The following is a 20,718-nucleotide window of genomic DNA, read 5'->3' on the forward strand; positions in this document are numbered from 1 at the left end:
GTACGAAAATAATACAGAAAATTGGTACCAAACTGATAGGAGCAAGGCATCCCCGTTCTATAGGCACATAGGATTACAGATCCAAGGAAAGCATGTCTACATGACCCAGTAGACTCCACTGTCAGCGCCAAGAACACTGACATTGTAGGACAAACTACATAACTGGTGAACTCAACAGCTTATATCCCCAAACTCTGACCCACCAACCTTTGCTCTCTTTACTTCTTGGTTCTTCCTCTCCACTTGGCACTTCTTGGTGCCTTTTTCCCACCAGCCCCACCCTCCACATCTTCTCAGTACCTTTCTCCACCAGCACCCACATACCCCCACATGCACACACACACACACACATACACACACACACACACACACTTCTTGGTGCCTTTTCCCCAGCAGGCTTTCCTGAGCCTATGCTCTTGCAATTGGTCCATCAACCAATCAGAATTCCCACACACATTCAAATTAGCCAGATAAATTAATCCCACCCAGATACCTAATTTATATATTGGTGGCACCAAATGATTCCTAGGACATAATGATGCCTGCTCCAAAAGACTATTTGGCAGTCCATTTTCATGACCCCTTTCTGCTGGAGGGTAACTATTACTCTCTTTGGCAACAAAAACCTGCTTGCTCGCCCTTCTTCTGTTGTCCTTGTCCATTATCCTTCATGACTGTGAGAAAACAAACTCAGCTTGGACCCAGGAAACAGGTAACAAGAAGAGCGGTCATTAATGACTGAACATGACCATGTAGTTCTTAGGTCCTTGGAACTAGTTTGGGATAGGAAGTTTGGATGCAGGCTAGACAAGTCCTCGGATGCTGTAAGCAGAGCAACAGTGAACTCTGATGGGAACTTAGGTAACAGGAATAGCAACACAAAGTCCTAACAAGGTTTCAGATGGGGAAAAGGACGTTATCAAGAGCAAATTACAGTGCTTTCATGTTCTGCCCCAACCAAGAACTTTTCTATATTGTGTCCATATAATATGAATTTGAGTAAGACTGATTTCAAAATAACAGACCAATCAATTTGACAGAGGAAATTCCAAATCTTTATAGCATTCAGGCCATTATTATCTGCTTTAGCCAGTCTTTTATTGAAATAAGGAAAAATCAGAGTGGAAGCATTTCAAAACTGCGCAGTCTACACAGGAAAGGAACATAATAAAAGTTGACAAGGATGCCGGGCGGTGGCAGCACACCTTTAATCCCAGCACTTGGGAGGCAGAGGCAGGTAGATCTCTGTGAGTTCATGGCCAACCTGGTCTACAAGAGCTAGTTCCAGGACATTGGGGCTGAACACAGAGAAACCCTATCTCAAAAAACAAAAGAAGCAAAAGCTGACAAGGAAAATGTAGCTGGTTTTGTTTTGTTTTTCTCTGCCAACGCTACTAGGAATGGAACCAGGACCTAGGCAAGCACTCTACCACACATCTCTATGCCTAGCCCCTAGTGCATGGTTTTGAGGATGTGAGTCATATTAAAGATTGACTGCAAGGCCTCTTACTGGCTAAGTAAACTCTCTACCACTGAGCTATATCCCAAACCAAGGGTACAGTGGGTAAAGAAATTTGGACAATTAAAAATGAAACCAATAGCAAAAGTGCCTTGACGGCATTTTAGTCACAGGGTGGGGACGTGGGGATGAGCTACCCAGGTTCACTGGAGTCTAGACAACACTGCCACATGCATGCTTCCTACCTTCTAAGACAGAGACTTATCTATGCCTCTGAGAAAGTTTTTTATGCATGATATAATTTGAGAGAAGAAAAGCACTCTACCCAAAGCTAAATCCTTATTAGGTATAATATTAGCTGCCAGGAAGTGCCAAGGCAAAACCCACTGAAAACAAAATCATGAGGGTTACAAACTTCCTCCATAATCCACCAGGCCTTCTGCCCAGGCAATGTTTTCTTTCTTCTTATCACAGAACTTCTTGAAGACTCGCAGCACCGTGTGGACCCTGCAGAGTTAGCGTGTCCACCAAGACCACTGAATGCTGTAGTGTACACAACAGCCTTGACTTCGGCATGTCCCCTGGGAATCCACCTCCTTCTTCCCCACACAGGGTTGGCCATGGTGATGTTATCTACAATCCTAGTGCTGGGGAGGCTTCAGCAGGAAGACAGTTCAAAGGCAGTCTGTACTACATACTGAGATCTCAATAAAGAGTTTTAAAGAGCTTTATAATAAAATTATTATACACAATGTGTAAAATTTAACAATCAATGGAGACAAATATATACAGAACTAGCAACAACCAATAAGAAAAATGCAAACCCCCAAACAGAAATATCTATCTGTATATAGATAGGCAATTCACAGAAAATTCAAACTAATAAGCACAGGGAGAAACACTTAACCACCCGATGACTTAGGTGATGGAAACTGAATGATAAGCCAATCTTTAGAAGTGAGAGCTGCAAGAAATTTTCAAATTTGGTGATGCTGGGTGGAGAAGGAAAGAGCACTCCAATATTATCAGGGACAGAGCTGCAGCCTGGTGCAATGCTTTGAGGGATTTCTAGTTCTCATCCATTGCCCTGATTCACATTATCCTAGGAGGCGCATACAAGGGTGTTTGTGCTATGGTCTCAACAAAATCTACCTCTAAGGCAATGCTAGGAAGAGGTAGAGCCCTTGGGAAGTGGTTAATTCATAAGGGTAGAGCCTCCTGAATGAAACTACTGCCCTTATAAAACGGCTCAAGGGTAGAAAAAGGGACTCCACAACACCTAATCAATTTGCAAATGGTTTTATTTTGAACTTCTCAGTTATAAAAATGTAAGAAAGATGTTTCTACCATTTATAAGCTATCCAGATGTGAACTGAAGTTCAGAAGGGGGAGAAGAAGCAGAGCTGACATTTTATAAGGCTGGCTGGCTAATACTTCAGTGATGACAGAGAGCTAGGAAGGTACAGGTTGGGAACCAAATATCTTGGAATACTTTCAGCATCCTAAACAGCCATTTACTGTCTATGTGTGACCTAACATCCTCGTGCTATTAGTAAATATTTTTAGAATGTACTAACAGACCCTGAGCTTCCACAACTCAAAGGCTAATGGCATCAGAGAGCATCTGAGACCTGTATCAGAAATTCCCCTGCTGTACCATAACCGCCCACCTAACGTTTCCACCAATGTCTGAAAAAGGTCCTGTTTCATGACTCTATTTGTTCTACTACAATTAAAAAAGTTTCATGAAACCATTACTACATTAGAACGTGAATCTGTGTTCCTGGTCCACAATCACTCATATGTGACTTCAGAATAAACTTCATCTTATTCCTTTGTAGTAAGAATTGAAATTTACATTACCATAATTTTTGGTAGTTGTTACAATAGCCCAGACAGATATTTATTAATATCTTTCAGCAGAAAAAGATACTAATAGAAGTTCAAAATAAACCAAGGAATAGGTTTATAGGCTATAATCTCTTTATTGGGATGTGTTGTTGTTTTGTTGTTGTTGTTGTTGTTGTTGTTGTTGTTGAAGATGGGGTCTCAAGTAGCCCAGGCTAGCCTCCATCTGGCTACGCACCCAAAATTCTAAAATTACAACACACACCACCTCATCCAGTTTATGCAGTTTTTAAGGCAGAAGCAAAAGTTTTATGAATGTTGGCAAGCGCTCTACCAATGGAGCTGCATCTATAATCCCCTTTACTATGATTTTTTTTAAAGTAAGAAAGTTTTCAATATTTAGAATTGAACATCTGGTCTTTGCAATAAAAACTACTCCCCAGTTGTACTAACAGCAACTTGAAAACAGTCTTTTCCCTCTTACAATGCAACCTGAATGTGGGATGCCCTTCTATATGCTATAAATATGTGTTATTAGCAATGGTTAATAAAGAAGCTGCTTTGGTCTATGGCAGGACAGAATATAGTTAGGTGGAAAATCCAAACATAGATACAGGGGAAAAGGAGGTGAAGTTTGAGAGATGCCAGCAGCCACCAGAGAAACAAGAGGTAACAAGTCATGAGTCTTATGGTAAAATAGAGAAAATAGAAATTGGTTAATTTAAGTTGTAAGAACTAGTAAATAATAAGCCTGAGCTAATAGGCCAAACAGTTTGTAACTAATATTAAGTCTCAGAGTGGCTATTCAGAAACTGGTGGATGGGAAAGAATCCTCCAGTTCCACCAACCCATGACAGTCCCAGACAGCCTTCTCTCAACCCCCTACAGATCTACTGCTTCAGGTCTGGTTCTCCACAATTTAACTTCGACAGAGCTGCTATAACAACCAAATCAGAGACAAGTCATGATAGCTACTGGTAAATCCTCTGGGCTTTGTAATAGCCTAGAAAGGATGTTTCTAATCTGACTCCTGCATTTCCTCTTGGATCTCTTCTCCAACTATTTGCACTCCTTCAATTCCAGCCACAATCATCTCACTAGACACTTAGGATTAGTGTATAGTGAGGGTGTTAGTGGGGGTGTTATTATTGTAGTTAAAAGACCATAACCAAAATCAGTTTGGAGAGGAAAGGGTTTATCTGGCTTACACTTCCACATCTTAGTCCATCATTAAAAGAAATCAGGACAGAAATTCAAACAGAGCTGGAACTTGGAGGCTGGAGCTGATGTAGCGGCTGTGGAGTGATGCTGCTTACTAGCTTGCTCCTCATGACTTGTTCAGTCTGCTTTCTTACAGCATCTAGCACCACTGGTCCAGAGGTGGTAACACAGAGATCTGGGGGGCCCTCTCAAACCCATCATCAATAAAGAAAATACACCACCCATTTCCAACAAGCCAGACTTGGGGGGGGGGTCATTTTTCCAACTGAGGTTCCATCTTCCCAAATGACTCTGGCTTGTGCCGACTTGACACATAGTTACCAGCACACTGAACATGCCAAACCATTTTCAGGCTTTTGCACTAAATTTTCCTACTGAGTGAAACCCTTTCCCTAGGCAGAGCCATTTGTCAGAGTGCTGGAGAGGAGCAGACAGAATACTGGATCATCCAAAATGAGGCACTGAAAGAACATATTCGTTAGTTACACACACCATGAGCAAAATCCTGGATAAACATACTATCAAATTGTCCTTCCCTTTTTACAGCTAAAACTTTCTGGAGAAAAGCAAACTTGCTCCAGAGCTTTCTGGTCTGCCATCACACCCCAACCCCAGCATTCTAGCACAAGCCGGTACTCAGGCTGACTTTATGCTGACCCTTTATGTTCCGTTTCACCCGAAGGGGCTCGAGAGAGAACGAGCAGATCAGGTATCTAGATCCCCCTCCTAATAGTTGTCCTCTGTGGAGAACACAGCAGACCTACAGGAGTGACTAACAAGGAGGGATCTTGGGAATATCTATTAAAAAATAATAATCTCAAAAGAACTGAGAGTAGAAATAAACCCAAAATATGCCCAGATAATTTAATATGCTCATGTCCGTAGTGAAGAAAGAAGCAGGGATGTATGGCGCCAAGACAGGGGTAGAGCTGAGGACAGAGACCCTGAACTTACTCAGACCACTTAACCTAAAGGCAAGTAACAGCATAATATATATTTTTAATGTGCCTGTAACATTAGCCAAAATATTTTATGGCTTGGCATAACACAAGCCTCAGTAAATTTCAAAGGATTAAAATCCTGAAGTATGTTTCTTGACCATAATGAAATTAAACTAGAAATCAATGACAAAAAGAGTAAATGGAAGATCCCCCCCAAACATTTAACCATCAAGCTAGAGACTTTTTAAAAACACAAAGGAAGAACCCACAATGGAAATAGTTTTCATTGAGAAATGAGGCAATGATCAACCAAGCATGTCTCCTGCAGACACAGAGGAGGCGGCATGACATGGACGTGAACCAGGCATTTCATCATTTCTGCCTGAAGAATCGAGCTTGTCCATCTTTGGCTAGAGTGCTAGACTCAGGAGCCATCAAACCCAGACCAATACACGATGGGCCTGTAGGCTGAAGAGGGATGCCCCAACACTGCAAAGAAACGTCGGGTGACAGTCCAAGCAGTCTGATGTCTCCGTCATTTCTAGAGTGTTTATAAGTAGTTTGTAATGTACTTTTTCTTTACTTAAATAATATGATATACTTCTGGTGTCTTTGATGGGGTTGAAGACTAGACAGTTACAGTTACAGTTTTTCTTAGATATGATAGCAAGTAAGTTAGTTATAAAATTTTTAATTTACTAAGATAGGATAGATTATGGAGTGTTTTCTTTAAATTTACCAGACACACATTATATGGAATTCAGTACATTGTGAATGTAATCTTTACTTGATAATTGTTCTTATTGTGTACAGTCTTAGTATGTTCAAGTTAAAATTTTTCATTTTTTTTTTCAGAAAGAAAAAAGGGGGAAATGTTGGGGAATATTATTTTCAGGTGTGTCTGTTTAACTCTGTGAAGCTGTGTTGCTGCGCCTGTCTAAAACACCTGATGGTCCCAATAAAGAGATGAATGGCAGGTAGTGAGGCAGGAGCGAGGATAGGCAAGGCTAGCAGGCAAAGAGTATAAATAGGAGACATCTGAGAAGATAAAAGAGCAAGGAGCAAGAGAACAAGGAAAAGAGGACATGAGGGACCAGTCCCCCCCAGGGAGTCACGGAGTAAGAAGGAAAGTAAGATACACAGAAGTAAGAAACATAAAAGTCCAGAGGCAAAGGTAGTCGGGATAATTTAAGAAAAGCCAGCAAGAAACAAGCCAAGGTAAGACCAGGCATTCATTAAAAAAATAATAAGCCTCCCTGTGTATGATTTATTTGGGAGCTGAGTGGTGGGCCTCAGAAAACACCAATTGTTCTGCCCTTAACACAACTCCTAAATGTCTGTTTGGCTCATCACTCCCCAAGTGGCACAGCTGCCAGTGGACTACAGCACACTTACCCGCTGTCCACAGACACCTTTACTTCACCCTGTGTGCCCATCTCCAGGCAGCTCTTCCTCGCATTCTGGCTCAGTGTCTGACCTGTGCCTTCAGCCTACTGCTTTTTACACCTCTAATGCACACTCTCCATTCAGGAAACTGCTCCTGGCTTCGCCTCCTCCACTGAATCTTTTTTTCTGACACAATCTCCTCTCCCCTCAAGAACATATTATGACATTGTTTTCTGCAAGCATTTCTCATGTTGTATTATCATTACTGACGGGGAAGGCTAGAGAGATGTCCCAGCACTTGCTGCTCTTCCAGAGGACACAGGTTCCATTCCCGGCACCCATTCGGCAGCCCACAATTGTCTGAAACTCCAGTTCTGGGGTATTTAATGCCCACTTCTGACCTTCACGGGCACTAGGCACACAAGTGGTACACATGCATATATATAGGCAAAACATCCATACATGTAAGTTATAATTCATTCATTAATTTTAATTCATTATTATTAAAAGTTAATAATAAGTACTTATTGTTTTTCTTATTTGAGAAAGTCTTGGGGTGATACAAGCCCTTTCCAAGGGCTTGGAGCACAGCAGTCTTTCAGAATCCATTTCCAGTCTTCCACTTCCAAGTGTTCAGAATAGCCCCTTCCCTGACTTATTTTACTACAGTACACTGTGTCAGGGCACCAACTAAAGGAACATATATGTGTATGGTCAAAACCAGCATCCTTTAAACACTATAACACTATTCAAGTCAACATAAATAAAATTGTCTTGAGATATTAATGTTTGTACTAAAAGCAAAGACTTGCTTCAGAGCTATTTTGGTCAGTGCCGACTTGTGTCAAATAAAGCATATTATAGAGTAGGAACATGAGTCTTATCAATAAGCCAAGATGGAAATGTCAGACAGCAAAGAATAGAAAACTTCAAACACAGCTTTTGAACACACTTGAGATAAAATAACCCTCAGCTTGTCTCAATTCTTATCTTGAAAATATGCTACCGCTTTTTAAAAAATTCACTGTTGATGGCCAGCAAGATGGCATAGGGGTGGGAGGGGAGCTTGCCTCCAAGCCTGAAGATCTGAGTAAAGCCCTGAACCCACATGGAGGAAGGAAAAAACCAGCTCCTGAAAACTGGCCTGACCTCCGTGTGTAGGGTAAAAGGGACAACTGGAGCAGGAAACTGACCAATCACAGAGTCAGAGAAAGAAACACACCCTGTATTTGAGACCTGGGCCAGAGAGAGAAACATCTTTATCCCTGAACCCAGGACTAAAGACATGTGCCCTGGCTCTGAAACTAGTGTCAAAGAAACACAGTTTGTTGCTAGAATCAGAGCCAGTGAAAGAAATATGCCCTGGTCCTAAGATTAGAGCCAAAACGCTAAAAAGGACCAGTGAAAGAAACACAGTTTGGCCATGAGGTCGGAGCCATCTCTGCCCCTGACCAGCTAAACTGACCAGTCCCAGAGCAGGGAAAACTTAACCAATCCAGTCTCCCTGGGAAAAACCGCGCCCCTAAGAAGCCCCATATAAGCCTCTCCACCCATTTAGTTAAGAGCTGCGTTTAAGTGGCAGAGGCAGCCACTCTCCTGGACTCCTTCCCAAATTAATGTCTTTCTCAAAAGAGTCTTGGGTGACAGATGCAGAGCAGAAGAACCTGGCTGGGACATCCCTGAGGGGACTGAGCTGAAAAACCTTGCTGAGGCCCCCTAGGGAGCATCTCAGCAAGGTGAAGCAGAACAGAAGAACCTTGCTAGGACGCTCCTTAAGGGACTGAGCAAGGCCAGTGGAGGAAAAGTAACAACTTTTCGACTGAGCCCGAGGAGATCGCCACATTTTTGCCAGGGTCTTCACCTAGCAGAGTGTTAGTAAAAGAAACATCTTGGGCCAGAGAAGAAGCAGATAGCTCTACTAGGACGCTCCCATAAGGAAACAGAGCAGAACCTAGCTGTAGCGGCTCTCCAGAGAGCAGGATCTCTATATCCTACGGGGAGACCATCCCCACAGCACCCCAGCTTCCCGATAGTCAGGACACTTTTCCTCCAGGGCTGAGCTGTCCCACTGCAGCTCCAGCCTCCTGAGCTGTGCCATTGTGACTCTACCACTCCAGGGCTGTCCTACTGTGGCTCTACCCCTCCAGAGCCGTCCTATTGAGGCTCTAAGTATATCCTGATAAGTCAGGATATCCCAATACCACTACTGTACCACATTCCCCTATACTGTGCACATGGTCACACACAAAAAAGAAATGATACATTTTAAGGGCACTGCTGAACAATACAACAATACAATTGATATTGATGCTTATCCATTTAATGTAATCATTAATTCCTAGTAGAGTACTACAAAACTCTTCACAACAGTCTGGCTGAATATCAGAGAGAACTTACATGTTTCAGAACAAATGTATACCTTTCAACTAGATAAACAAAAACTTATTCTTGAATAACATCATGAAGTATGCAAACCCATTAGTCACTCCCCATCATATAAAACTATTTCCGTGCCTTTATTATGACAATGTTGAACACCAGTCTCTGCATCGATTTCTGCTTCATTAAATACATCAAAAGTATGAGCATGTAGCTTTAACAAATTCATTTCCAATTCTTATATGTGATTTTTATTTAATTATTCCCCAAGTCCAATCAATACAGCTTAATACACATTTAATAGAAGAACATTATTTCTGTACCATAGCCCTTGATTCATGAAACTCTAACCTTAATACTATATTCTTTTTATCAATTTAAAAAAGATCAAAGCTACAAAATCATTTATTATGAAATATGTTATCAATGTAATGAATGCATGGCATATATAAAGACAATGGTAACAAACATAACCACAAAATTTTCTTATTTTTTGCTTTACTGGTTTAAAAAAAAACCAGTTCACAGATATCCCAAACTTCTCAACAATTTTTGAAATTTTCATTCATTAAACTATATTATACTCAATTTAACTAAAAGGTGACACTTTTTCCTGTCAGAAAGACAAACTTGAATGCTTGGTTTGACAGTACAGATACCTTTGTTAACAGTGAAAACTTTAAAGAGTTTGACACAATGTATTTAAACATGTCATAAACTAAAGTATATTCTCAATATTTAAAAAATTGTATTAGCAAACGTATATTGAAATTAATAGTTTTTGTTTGCCCCCAAATACTGGTAAAATATACTAAATAAAAAGGGAGCCATCAAGAATAGAACTAATAATGTTATTTGATAAATTTTAGTGAAGTGATTTTAATGACCCTTCAAAAAATGAATACATAAATAACTTCAGCTTGTATTTTCTACAAGTCAGGACGTTGCTTCTTCCCCAATGACTCCAGTTTGTGTCAAGTTGATAAAATTGAACCGGCTCTATGTCTATCACCAACAAAATTGAATAAGATCCTAAGCAAGCTGCCAATTAGTACAGATCAACAGATAATGACATAAATGTTGACATAAATGTAGAAAGTCTGGGAAGACCTGAATGACACCACTACATCAGAATTGTTTACATTCTACAAATAATTAACATTCAATTGAGAACTAATAGTCATATTAACATGTTAATTAATATTAGGCAATATTTGACTGAGAGAATAGCTTGTCATTAAAAGTTATCTTTCCAAAGAGTTATCAAATTCTGTAACACTGATGTCATGTTGAAAAAATTATGTACTATAACAACAGAAAGGTTTAATGAAACATTCAGATTTTCTTGTTACAGAAAAGTAATATGAAAATAAAACTTCTAGGAGGAAAAAGCATATTCAGGTAAAATCATTACATATAGAAATAAGTAAAACTGAAATTCAAGCTCAAGGAGAGGCAGTACTAAGGAATATCTGCTGGCCAAGAGCTCCTAGTCTTTCCAGACGCAGATGGGGCAAACAAACTACTGGGGTAGTCTACTTCCACTAAGAAAGAGACCTGTTCGAAACAAACAAAATTCATCTTTTTTAAGAAATATTTATTTATTATGTATACAATAGTCTGTGTGTATTTATGTCTGCAGGCCAGAAGAGGGCACCAGACCTCATTACAGATGGTTGTGAGCCACCATGTGGTTGCTGGGAATTGAACTCAGGACCTTTGGAAGAGCAGGCAATGCTCTTAACCTCTGAGCCATCTCTCCGGCCCCCAGCAAAATTCATCTTAAATATCAGTGTTTGCCAGCAGTGGTGGTGCATGCCTTCAATAATCCCAGCACTTGGGAAGCAGAGGCAGGCAAATCTCTGTGAGTTCAAGATCAGCCTGGTCTAAGAGTGAATTCCAGGACAGTCAGGATTGTTTCACAGAGAAACCCTGTCTCAAAAAACAAAACAAAACAAAATTCTCAGTGTTTACAGGGTTTCTCTGTGAAACAATAGCCTTTGCTACCATTTACACCAATCAGGAAAACTTCTAGGTAACAACCTAACAATACACAAAGCACATATATTTGCAAATCCTTTTAGCAGATAAAAAAAATGTGTGAAGACTTGAGGACCACTGTTTAGTTTTCAAGAGGGTTTTTCTTGTTTGAGGGGGGCTGTTTTAATCATCACTATATCCTGTGCCAAACACAGTATCTCAAACTCTAGATATTCAACAAATGTTTGGCAAGAGGACAAACGATTGGTTTTAAATTAACAACTGTCTTCTTCTAGGATATTGTTTTTAAGCCCAGGATAGTAATTTTTCTGCATCTTTTGAACACATGCTATTTATGGGCATACTCCTAAATCAAGCCATTTATAACAGGTTTATTTAAATGAGGTGGCTTAAAGGAAAATGTAAATCAGTGGGTAATTTTGTGGAACAATGGACTTGTACCCTGTAAAAATTGTCACTTACATTGTTTTAATAAATGCTGATTGGCCAATAACCAGGCAGGAATTACAGGTGGGGCGACCAGTACAGGATAATTCTGGGAAGAAGAAAGGCTCAGTCGGCAATTGTCAGCCAGGCATAGAGGAAGCAAGATGAGAATGCCTCACTGATAAAGCTACCAAGCCATGTGGCTAACACAGACAAGAATTATGGGTTAATGTAATATGTAAGAATCACTTAATAAGAAAGCCTGAGCTAGGGACTGGAGAGATGGCTCAGAGGTTAAGAGCACTGGCTGCTCTTCCAAAGGTCCTGAGTTCAATTCCCGGCAACCACATGGTGGCTCACAACCATCTGTAATGGGGTCTGGTGCCCTCTTCTGGCCTACAGGCATACACACAGACAGACTATTGTGTACATAATAAATAAATAAATAAATAAATAAATAAATAAATAAATAAATAAATATTAAAAAAACAAAAAAGCCTGAGCTAACAGGCCAACCAATTTATAATTAATGGAGGCCTCTGTGTGTTTCTTTGGGACTGAACGGCTGCAGGTCCGGGTAGGACAGAAATCTCTGTCAACAAATATAATTTATGCAGAAGAAACCAAGGCAGGCTTTTCCTGAGGTCAATCCTTTTCATTAAACCTAATTTAAGAATTTAAGAATTCTTAAGAATTTAAGAATTTCAAAGTAGGATGCCATCACACACATGTGTAATCCTAGAGGAGACCACAAACCCAAGGCTGCTCAAGGCAGCACTGCAGGATCATTTCCCAAATAATTAAAAAGACAGCCAGGTGTGGTGAGCCACACTTTTAATCCCAGTAGTCAGAGGCGTCAGTTCTCAGGGAGTTTGAGGCTAGCCTGGTCTACACAGTGAGTTTTAGGCCAGCCTGGTCTGCACAGTAAGTTTCAGGCCAGCCAGGGCTACATCAGAACCTATAAATAAATAATGGGAGACGGGGGTTACGTTGTAGGCATGATGGCATACCTTCTAATCCTTGCAGGTCAAAGAGAAGGGAGGCAGAAGGATCCAAAGTACAAGGACATCCTTGGCAACATACAAAGCTTGAAGCTAGCCTAGACTATGTGAGACCCTGACCCAAAAAAACATTGAGGGGAGTGTGCTTAAAATATAGGATAATCAGTGACAACTACTAGATTAATTGTAATGAGTGCATTTTAAAAGTACAAATATAAAGTTGCTGAATATTTAATTGTACTTATATAAGAAATAATAAAAAACACATATAAGACAAATCCATATATTGCACAAAATTGTCAAAGATACCTATAGTCAATTATTATATGTCTTTATTCAGATATGGAACAAATATGCTTGAAATTTTTAATTAAAAAGAATCCATAAAAGCCAAGGTCTTCCAAATGAACCTAAATTTAGAAAATACTTAAAGTAGAAAGTTGTAGAGCCGGGCAGTGGTGGCGCATGCCTTTAATCCCAGCACTGTGGGGGAGAGGGGCGCAGAGGCAGGCGGATCTCTGAGTTCGAGGCCAGCCTGGTCTACAAGAGCTAGTTCCAGGACAGGCTCTAGAAACTACAGGGAAACCCTGTCTCGAAAAACCAAAAAAAAAAAAAAGTAGAAAGTTGTAATTTTATTTCTTAGAATGGTTTTTATTTAAAGGAATTTCTCAGAGGTATATAAGAAAAATATGTTTAAGACAATGAAGTACCTTATACACAATAATTAATGTTATACAAATCCCTTTGGAGGTTACTCATTCCAGGGGACAGCTGCTGTGTTTAAATGTACTGGATTCTTTATCCACTCCCTGACATCAAAATTCCTGCCTCCAACTGAGACCCTAACCCTGACCTTCACCCTATACCCCTAGAGAGGACATCCTGCACAGAATAGTCAGAATATCCCACCCTCGGGTCACAGTGACTATTTCAAAGTTGAACAGGTGCCTGAAGACTTGCCATAGAGAGCTTGGAAATTTTGTCCATGGTGGCAGGAAAAGATGCTATTTCTTTAACACTGTGAAATTCAAGAATGGTACAGGTAGGTCATGGTGGTGCACACCTTTAATCCCAGGGCCCAGAAGGCAGATGCCTATGAATTCCAGGCCGGGCAAGGCTACGCAGTGAGACCTTGTCTCAAAACAAACATAAGATAAAAGAGTGCAGTTCTAAGGGGCTGATAAGCCTAGCACTATTTCCTCACGAAGAAATCCTGCCAGACTGGGTCCAGTGACTGGGAACTGTGAAGTACAGGGACCAAGGGTAAAACAGGTAGCATACAAGCCCTGAAGACGGCATCTGAACCACAGCTATTCAATCTGGCCAAAAGAAATGGGGCACCCATTTGAATCTAACCAGGTAACAGGCTTTTAAGTGTACACTGTTTCCCCTAAAAACGAAATGGCTGTTGATTGACACTGTCTTTCTAGTAAGGCAAAGGCAGGCCCAGCAAGCATCACAATGTCATTTTACAGATAAGAGATCCTGAGGGAAGAAGAGAGCTCACTGTACCCCTAAGGACATTCTGAAAATAAACATCCCAGTAAAAATAAGACAACCACTCACAAATGTTTGAAGGGGAAGCCCAGCCAATCACCTTGTTTGTAAGGCGTGTCCCCCTTAGGCTAATATATACTTACAAAATCTTGCGGGTGTGCAGCCGCCTTCTCTTTGTTTTCCTGCGCTCCTAGCTGGAACCTTAGCTTTTGTAAGTTCCCTTTTCTTTCCTTTATTAAAGCTGAATATTATATATTAAAGCTAGTCTGGTTAATCATAACTGCCGATCAACCACGCCCCTTCAAATGTTCATCAACAAGTGTATTTCAGAGCAAAATTAAGGCAAAAGATTTCCTGATCTTTCAAGGCACCCTTTTCTTTTTCCTTTACATTAAATATTAAAGGGAAAATTGGATCTGTCACATTTTTCTCTCTAGAATCTCACCAATTCTATCCTCCGTGGCTCTGGCCTATTAAGACCAGCCAATTCCATAAACCTTTTATTCTTTTCTTCAATGTTTAATCAATACAGAATTTTACAATGAATAGCTGTCAGTTTTACTTTAATAATTTCCTTTTTGTTTTTGCTTTTGTTTGTTGTTGAGACGGGGACTCTACATATTCCTGGCTATCCTGGAACTCGCTATGTAACCCAGGCTGACCTTGAATTCAGTTATCCCTCTGCCTCTGCCTCCCAAAAGCACGTATCACCATGCCCAGCTTTGATAAATTTACTTTTTAACTCTTACATTTAGTGTGCATGTGTATGTGTGTGTGTGTGTGTGTGTGTGTGTTTGAACTCACACACTTCCTGAAAATGTTGCTACACAGCACTCAGAAGGCAGAGGCAGAAGGTTCTCTGTGAGTTCAAGGCCACCCTGGTCTACACAGCGGGGCTAGGACAGTCAGGACTATATGGAGAGTCCCTGCCTCAAACCTAAATAAAGAAAATGTTGCTACAACTGATAATTTTAATTGTTTATAAGCCCTGAAAAAACTGGATATTCTGTCCAGACATTTCAAGGTCTTCGCCAATCTCAAAACTGCTATATACATATTTCAGACATTCTCAAATGCGCATGTGACGTCCTAGACAGCATGGACTCCACTGATGAGCATGCTAACCTTCACCACACTTGGCACACAGTCCCGTAGCCTTCCTCAGGATGTGATTGTAATGCTAAAGTCAACTTGGACTGAGGCTACCTTTGTACTTTGAGGCCTACACTAATGAAAACCCATCCGACTTGGCTTTTGTAACAGTGAGTCTGAGCCAATCACAGTAGCTTAGTTAGGCCCAGTCAATGATCAGACCCGGCTCAGATAAGGCACATGCTGTGCAGTGATCAAGCTGTTTCCACACCTCACTTCTGCAGTCTGGAAGCTGCTTGCCCACATTGTCAGCATCTCTCTGAGTCTCTTCCACTTTGCGTTGCTAATTCTACTAAACTTTTTTTTTTTAATTTTTATTTTAACAGCTGCATGGACAGGTTGGCTCAGTTTAGGGTTCTCACCGGCGACACGGCTGACATTTTGGATGGGATGATTTCTTATTTTGAGATGTTAATCTGTGCTTGTAGCAGGAGCAGCTGGGCCCACTGATGCCAATAGCATCCCCCTTCCTGGGTTCATCTCAGGTATTCTCAAAGTCCCCAGAGTAAGGGGAATCACACAGGCTGAAAACCAATGCTTTAGTGACATCAGTTTTGTGTTTTGCTGTTTAGTACTAGAGACTGACTTGAGGGCCTTGCCCAGGCTAGGCAAGCACTCTACCACTGAGCTATATCCCCAGTCCGCATCATTTTTTAAGTATACAAACCTTAGAGCAGATGTAAAAAAAATAACAACTAAATGTTTCACCGGGCTGTGGTGGTGTACACCTTTAATCCCAGCACTCAGGAGGCAGGGACAGGAGAATCTCTGTGAGCTCAAGACCAGCTTGGTGTAGAGAGCAAGTTCCAGGACAGCCAAGTCTACTATACAAAAAAAAAACCCTGTCTCGAAAAACAAAACAAAAATTTGAATGTATCAACAATGTCCATCTTAAGTCTGTGTGTTCCTACTATGAATCTTCCTAATGATTTATAAGGTTACAACTATTCTAGATCCCACTGTCAAACTATTTAATTCACAATGGAACCAGAAGATTCTGTTCCATATAGACTATAACTACTCTGTTATAGTCAAAGTAGACAATGAGCTCTACAAGGCACAGATAAATACCTGTCTTAAGATACAGAGCTAAGACTAAACCATCTCCACCATTCTTAGTCACATAACCATTTCTATTATGGCCCAAGGACACAATCTTCAAGTCAGAAAACATGTATAGGCATGAATATCATTTTCACCGTTTTTTTTTGTTGTTGTTGTTGGTTTTTTTTTGGTTTTTCGAGACAGGGTTTCCCTGTAGTTTCTAGAGCCTGTCCTGGAACTAGCTCTTGTAAACCAGGCTGGCCTCGAACTCAGAGATCCGCCTGCCTCTGCCTCCCGAGTGCTGGGATTAAAGGCGTGCGCCACCACCGCCCGGCTCATTTTCACCGTTTTGATATAAAAATATTTGAAACAGTTTTCCGAGTCGCCGCCAAGATGGCCGAAGTGGAGCAGAAGAAGAAGCGGACCTTCCGCAAGTTCACCTACCGCATGGACCTGGACCAGCTGCTGGACGTGCACGACGAGCAGCTGATGCAGCTCTACAGCGCCCAGCAGAGGCGACGCCTCAACCATGGCCTGCGGTGGAAGCAGCACTTGCTGCTCCAGCACCTGAGAAAGGCCAAGAAGGAGGCGCCGCCCACGGAGAAGTTCGAGGTGGTGAAGACCCACCTGAGGGACATGGGACAGGATCATCCTGCCCGAGATGGTGGGGAGCATGGTGGGCGTGTTCAACGAACGACAAGACCTTCAACCAGGCGGAGATCAAGCCGGAGATGATTGGCCACTACCTGGGCGAGTTCTCCATTACCTACAAGCCTGTGAAGTAGGGCCGGCCTGGCATCGGTGCCACACACTCCTCCCGTTTCATCCCCCTCAAGTAGCTGTGGCCAATAAAGACTCATGTTCAGTATATATTTGAAACAGACACTTTATATGTCCAAGAATGAGAAACTGGTAAAATAATCATTGAGGTAAATATCTGAACTTAATATCTAATGTAAGTGATCATATAGGGCAACGTTACGTTAATGTTCTGAGTCATGGATATTATATTAAATTACAAAAAATCCAATCTGTACAAATACATATGTGTACAAATAATTACCTGTATAGTTAGATAAATACAATCTGACAGAATCGATACCAAAAAGTTGATGATTATTAATGTGAGGGAAGGACTGTTGATGATTATTAATGTGATGGAAGGACAGTTTTGCAGTTTGTCTGCACTTTTCAGTTTTCTAAGTGAAAACTGTGTGCTGAAACATTTTAGCCCTTCTATAAACAAATCTACTTCGTACACAGACATCATAAGGAAGGAGCAGCGAAAGCTACAGAACAGTCAGAAAGGCCAGCGGGAATGGCAGGATTTATAGAGCTGTTTCCGAGCTCATCACTTCACAACCTCCAGACCTACACACCTGCTGGCTCCATCTGTGATGGTGTCACCGTGATCTGTGTCCACTACTTGGTGAAGCAGATAGCCTCCTTGCTGACTGACATTCTGTCTTTAAAATCAAGAGCTATCACTGCCAGTAATTAAAGCATAAAGCAATAAAGAATTTACAAGTTAGGTTCCATACCATCAAACAGAAAAGAATTAAAAAAAAAAAAAAGCAATAGGCCTGAGAGCTTGTGGATTTTTTTTTTTTTTTTTTTTTTTTTTTTTTTTTTTTTTTTGGTTTGGTTGGTTAGTTGGTTTGGTTTGGTTTGAACTTTTTTTGAAACAGGATGTCTCTGTGTAGGGCTGTGCAGGAACAGTGATGTAGACCATCCTGTCCTTGAACTCACAAGCCTTGGGAGTGCTGGGAGTAAAGGTGTACCCCACCTTATCCAGCATCTTTTTACTTTTTAACATAAATGACCTTCTCCTTTTCCTTCTTATCAGGCTTAGTAGACTTACTGTTTTGAAAGCCAGCAAAGCAATTGCAACCTGTTACAAAAACACTCTCCATGAACTTTAACCTAGTAAGCCACTGAACGCTTGCTAGGTACAGAGTGTTGACAAGCACCAAAGGAACATACAGACCAGACAAATAGGCATGCAGTAAGGAGAAGAAACGTGCATGACTCGAATCTGTCTTTCATGTACTTTGTGGTTCCTTTTTTCATGCTGCTAGGAAGCAAAGACAATTTACAAGCAGAGGAGACACAGTGGGTCTGGTCACATGTCAGAGTACAGCTGAGAATCTTCCCAGCATCAACACTAATCCATCCCAGCCTGCTGCTCTCAATGTTATGAGGCTTGTCTGTGTATGACCTGTGGTCCCAAATGTGCCACTCTAGCCTTTAAGCCTTAACCTTAGGAAACTGAATAGCCAGGAGTTTGCCTTTTATTTTGGCATAAGGGCTCTTACTTGTGCCCAGATCTCTGGGTAACTCAACTTCGCTTACCCACAGTTTTCATAGCTCCAGTGTTACAATCTTTGTTAGAGCAAGAAAAGTCATGTTAGTGCAGTGCATTTCCTATGGCCTGGCCTGCCAGAGCCAACCATTGAGTCTAAGAAGTTGGAATGCTGCCCCAAGTATGCCCACGCCTCACATGTGAAACCACACTTACACTTCATTGGATACAACACAAAAGCTGAGGACATTTACAGCTACCCCTACTACCTATTCTAACAGAATTCTCAAGTCCATATTCATGTGTTTGTAATGTTTTCACACCCAGCAGGTAGTATAGTGTTCAGTACAAGAACAACTTTCACTTTTTATAAAACTTCTTTTCAATGAAATGCTGTATCTGCTTACTCATGGCTCTAAAAGCTAGAGAGAGCAAAAATGGATTCCATTCAAAACTGCCCAACTCCAAAACCTGTCGGATTATGTCACATTTCCACCCTTGACCTCTGCCTTTTAGGACAGAGGATCGCATTATCATTTGGACATAGAGTAAAATCTCATGGAGCCACAAACTGGTGGATCCAGTCCCTGGGAGACTGGAGGTCTGATCTGATCAACGAATCAATCCATTGATGGACTCAAAATTGATGACGTGACATAATTTGGAAAGGATACAAACAAAGAGTTGGGGCCTACTTCGACAAACTTGAACCTGTCTTTGAAAAACAGGTCTTATCACTGAGGCCTCTCTGCCTCCCTAGGAGAGCAGCTTCGCTCTTGCTAAGCCCACCTACCACCATGATTTTCTGCCTCCACATAGGCCATAGCCCCGGAGGCAGCAAGCATACACTGAAATATCCGAAACTGTGAGCCAAAAGAAATCTTTCCTTGTTTTAAGTTATTGGGGTGTTTTGTTTTGATTTTTGGTTTTGTTTGGTTTTGTTTTGGGGGGATTTTTTTTGTATATCGTCACATGTGTGAAAAGTGAGTAACAGAATGGAAAACAAACAAATAACCTAGAAACTATAATCAAGGCAGGGCAAGTTTTTTGAATGGCAGTTTCGCTGTGCAATCGTCAACGAGGCACTTAATTTTCTTTCTGGGACTCATTCGCTCCACCTGTCGTCAAGAATTTTAACTAAACCTATGACTTTCAGTTTTTAGAACTCCTGAAACAGTGTCTCCTGTTAAACTTGGGCAAGTCCATGGAGACAGGTTCTCCAGCAAGAATGTATACGTGTCTATGCCACCTCAAGCCCTACTTGGCTCAAGTCACAAAACCGGCTACCGAACCCCTGGGAGTCAAAGATCAAGGTCAAGTGCGGGTTTTGACGGCTCCCAAAAGCTGCTGCATAAACCTGAGTATCCCTCCAGCCTAAGTTAGGATTCTTGCATCAAAACCTCCAGTGGGAAAAGAGGAAAGCAGTTGTTCCTAGGCTGATCAGAAACCTTAGTCCAGACCCCTCAGGTTTCAGTGTGGAGCCCAGGGGGCGCCAGCGCTTTGCCCCACAGCACACGACAGCGAGGGGAGGCAACGAAGGCAGCAGCAGCAGCAGCAAAGGCGGCGGGCCCAGTTACCTGAGTCTGTCACCCCGGCGGAGGCGTGCATCAGTCTGACCTCCAGTCGCTGCCGGTCCCCACCGGGCCTGCCCCGTACCACCTGCCGCAGGAGCAGTAGCACGCGCCGCGAGGCCACGTCGCCGAAGCCGCCCGGGACCCCGAGGAGGAGGAGGCGGGACTGCATGGTGCAGCTGGCACCACGGGGTACCTCCGGGGACTACGGGGCCCGGCGCCGTCCCGGGACACTGCAGGAGGCGGTGCGGCGAGCAGGACAGGAAGCGGCTGGGAGGCGGGTCCGCCGGAAACTCCTTCCCTCGGCGCGCCAGGTTCCGCGGTGTGGGGCCGGCCCGGGGCGGAGGGCGGAGGGGTGCCAGCGGGTAGGATCGGCCACCCCGACCCCGTGCACCACCCCAGGCGTGGTTACCCCACGTACGATCCCGAGCTGGGGAACTGCCAAAGGCCCTTAGCACCCAGTGTTCAGCGCTTACACTGCTCCTTTCTT

The 20,718-nt window shown here is 42.0% G+C and overlaps 1 protein-coding gene and 1 pseudogene across 3 annotated transcripts in view; one reads left to right on the forward strand and one right to left on the reverse strand.

Moving 5' to 3' along the window:
• Positions 1-20,505, reverse strand: part of Vwa8 (von Willebrand factor A domain containing 8) — a 319,412-nt gene extending 298,907 nt beyond the window's left edge. For 2 of the 3 annotated variants that reach the window (XM_038310725.1, XM_038310726.1), the window contains exon 1: positions 20,235-20,504. In XM_038310725.1, the coding sequence (XP_038166653.1) occupies positions 20,235-20,400 (166 nt within the window). In that variant the 5' untranslated portion in view covers positions 20,401-20,504. Of the gene's footprint in view, positions 1-20,234 lie in introns of all 3 variants that reach the window. The other variant, XM_038310723.2, reaches the window with a different exon arrangement.
• Positions 16,749-17,194, forward strand: LOC119800525 (annotated as a pseudogene).
• Positions 20,506-20,718: the final 213 nt, after the last annotated feature.

Source organism: Arvicola amphibius, chromosome 13 (genome assembly GCF_903992535.2).
Source record: "Arvicola amphibius chromosome 13, mArvAmp1.2, whole genome shotgun sequence".
NCBI lineage: Eukaryota > Metazoa > Chordata > Mammalia > Rodentia > Cricetidae > Arvicola > Arvicola amphibius.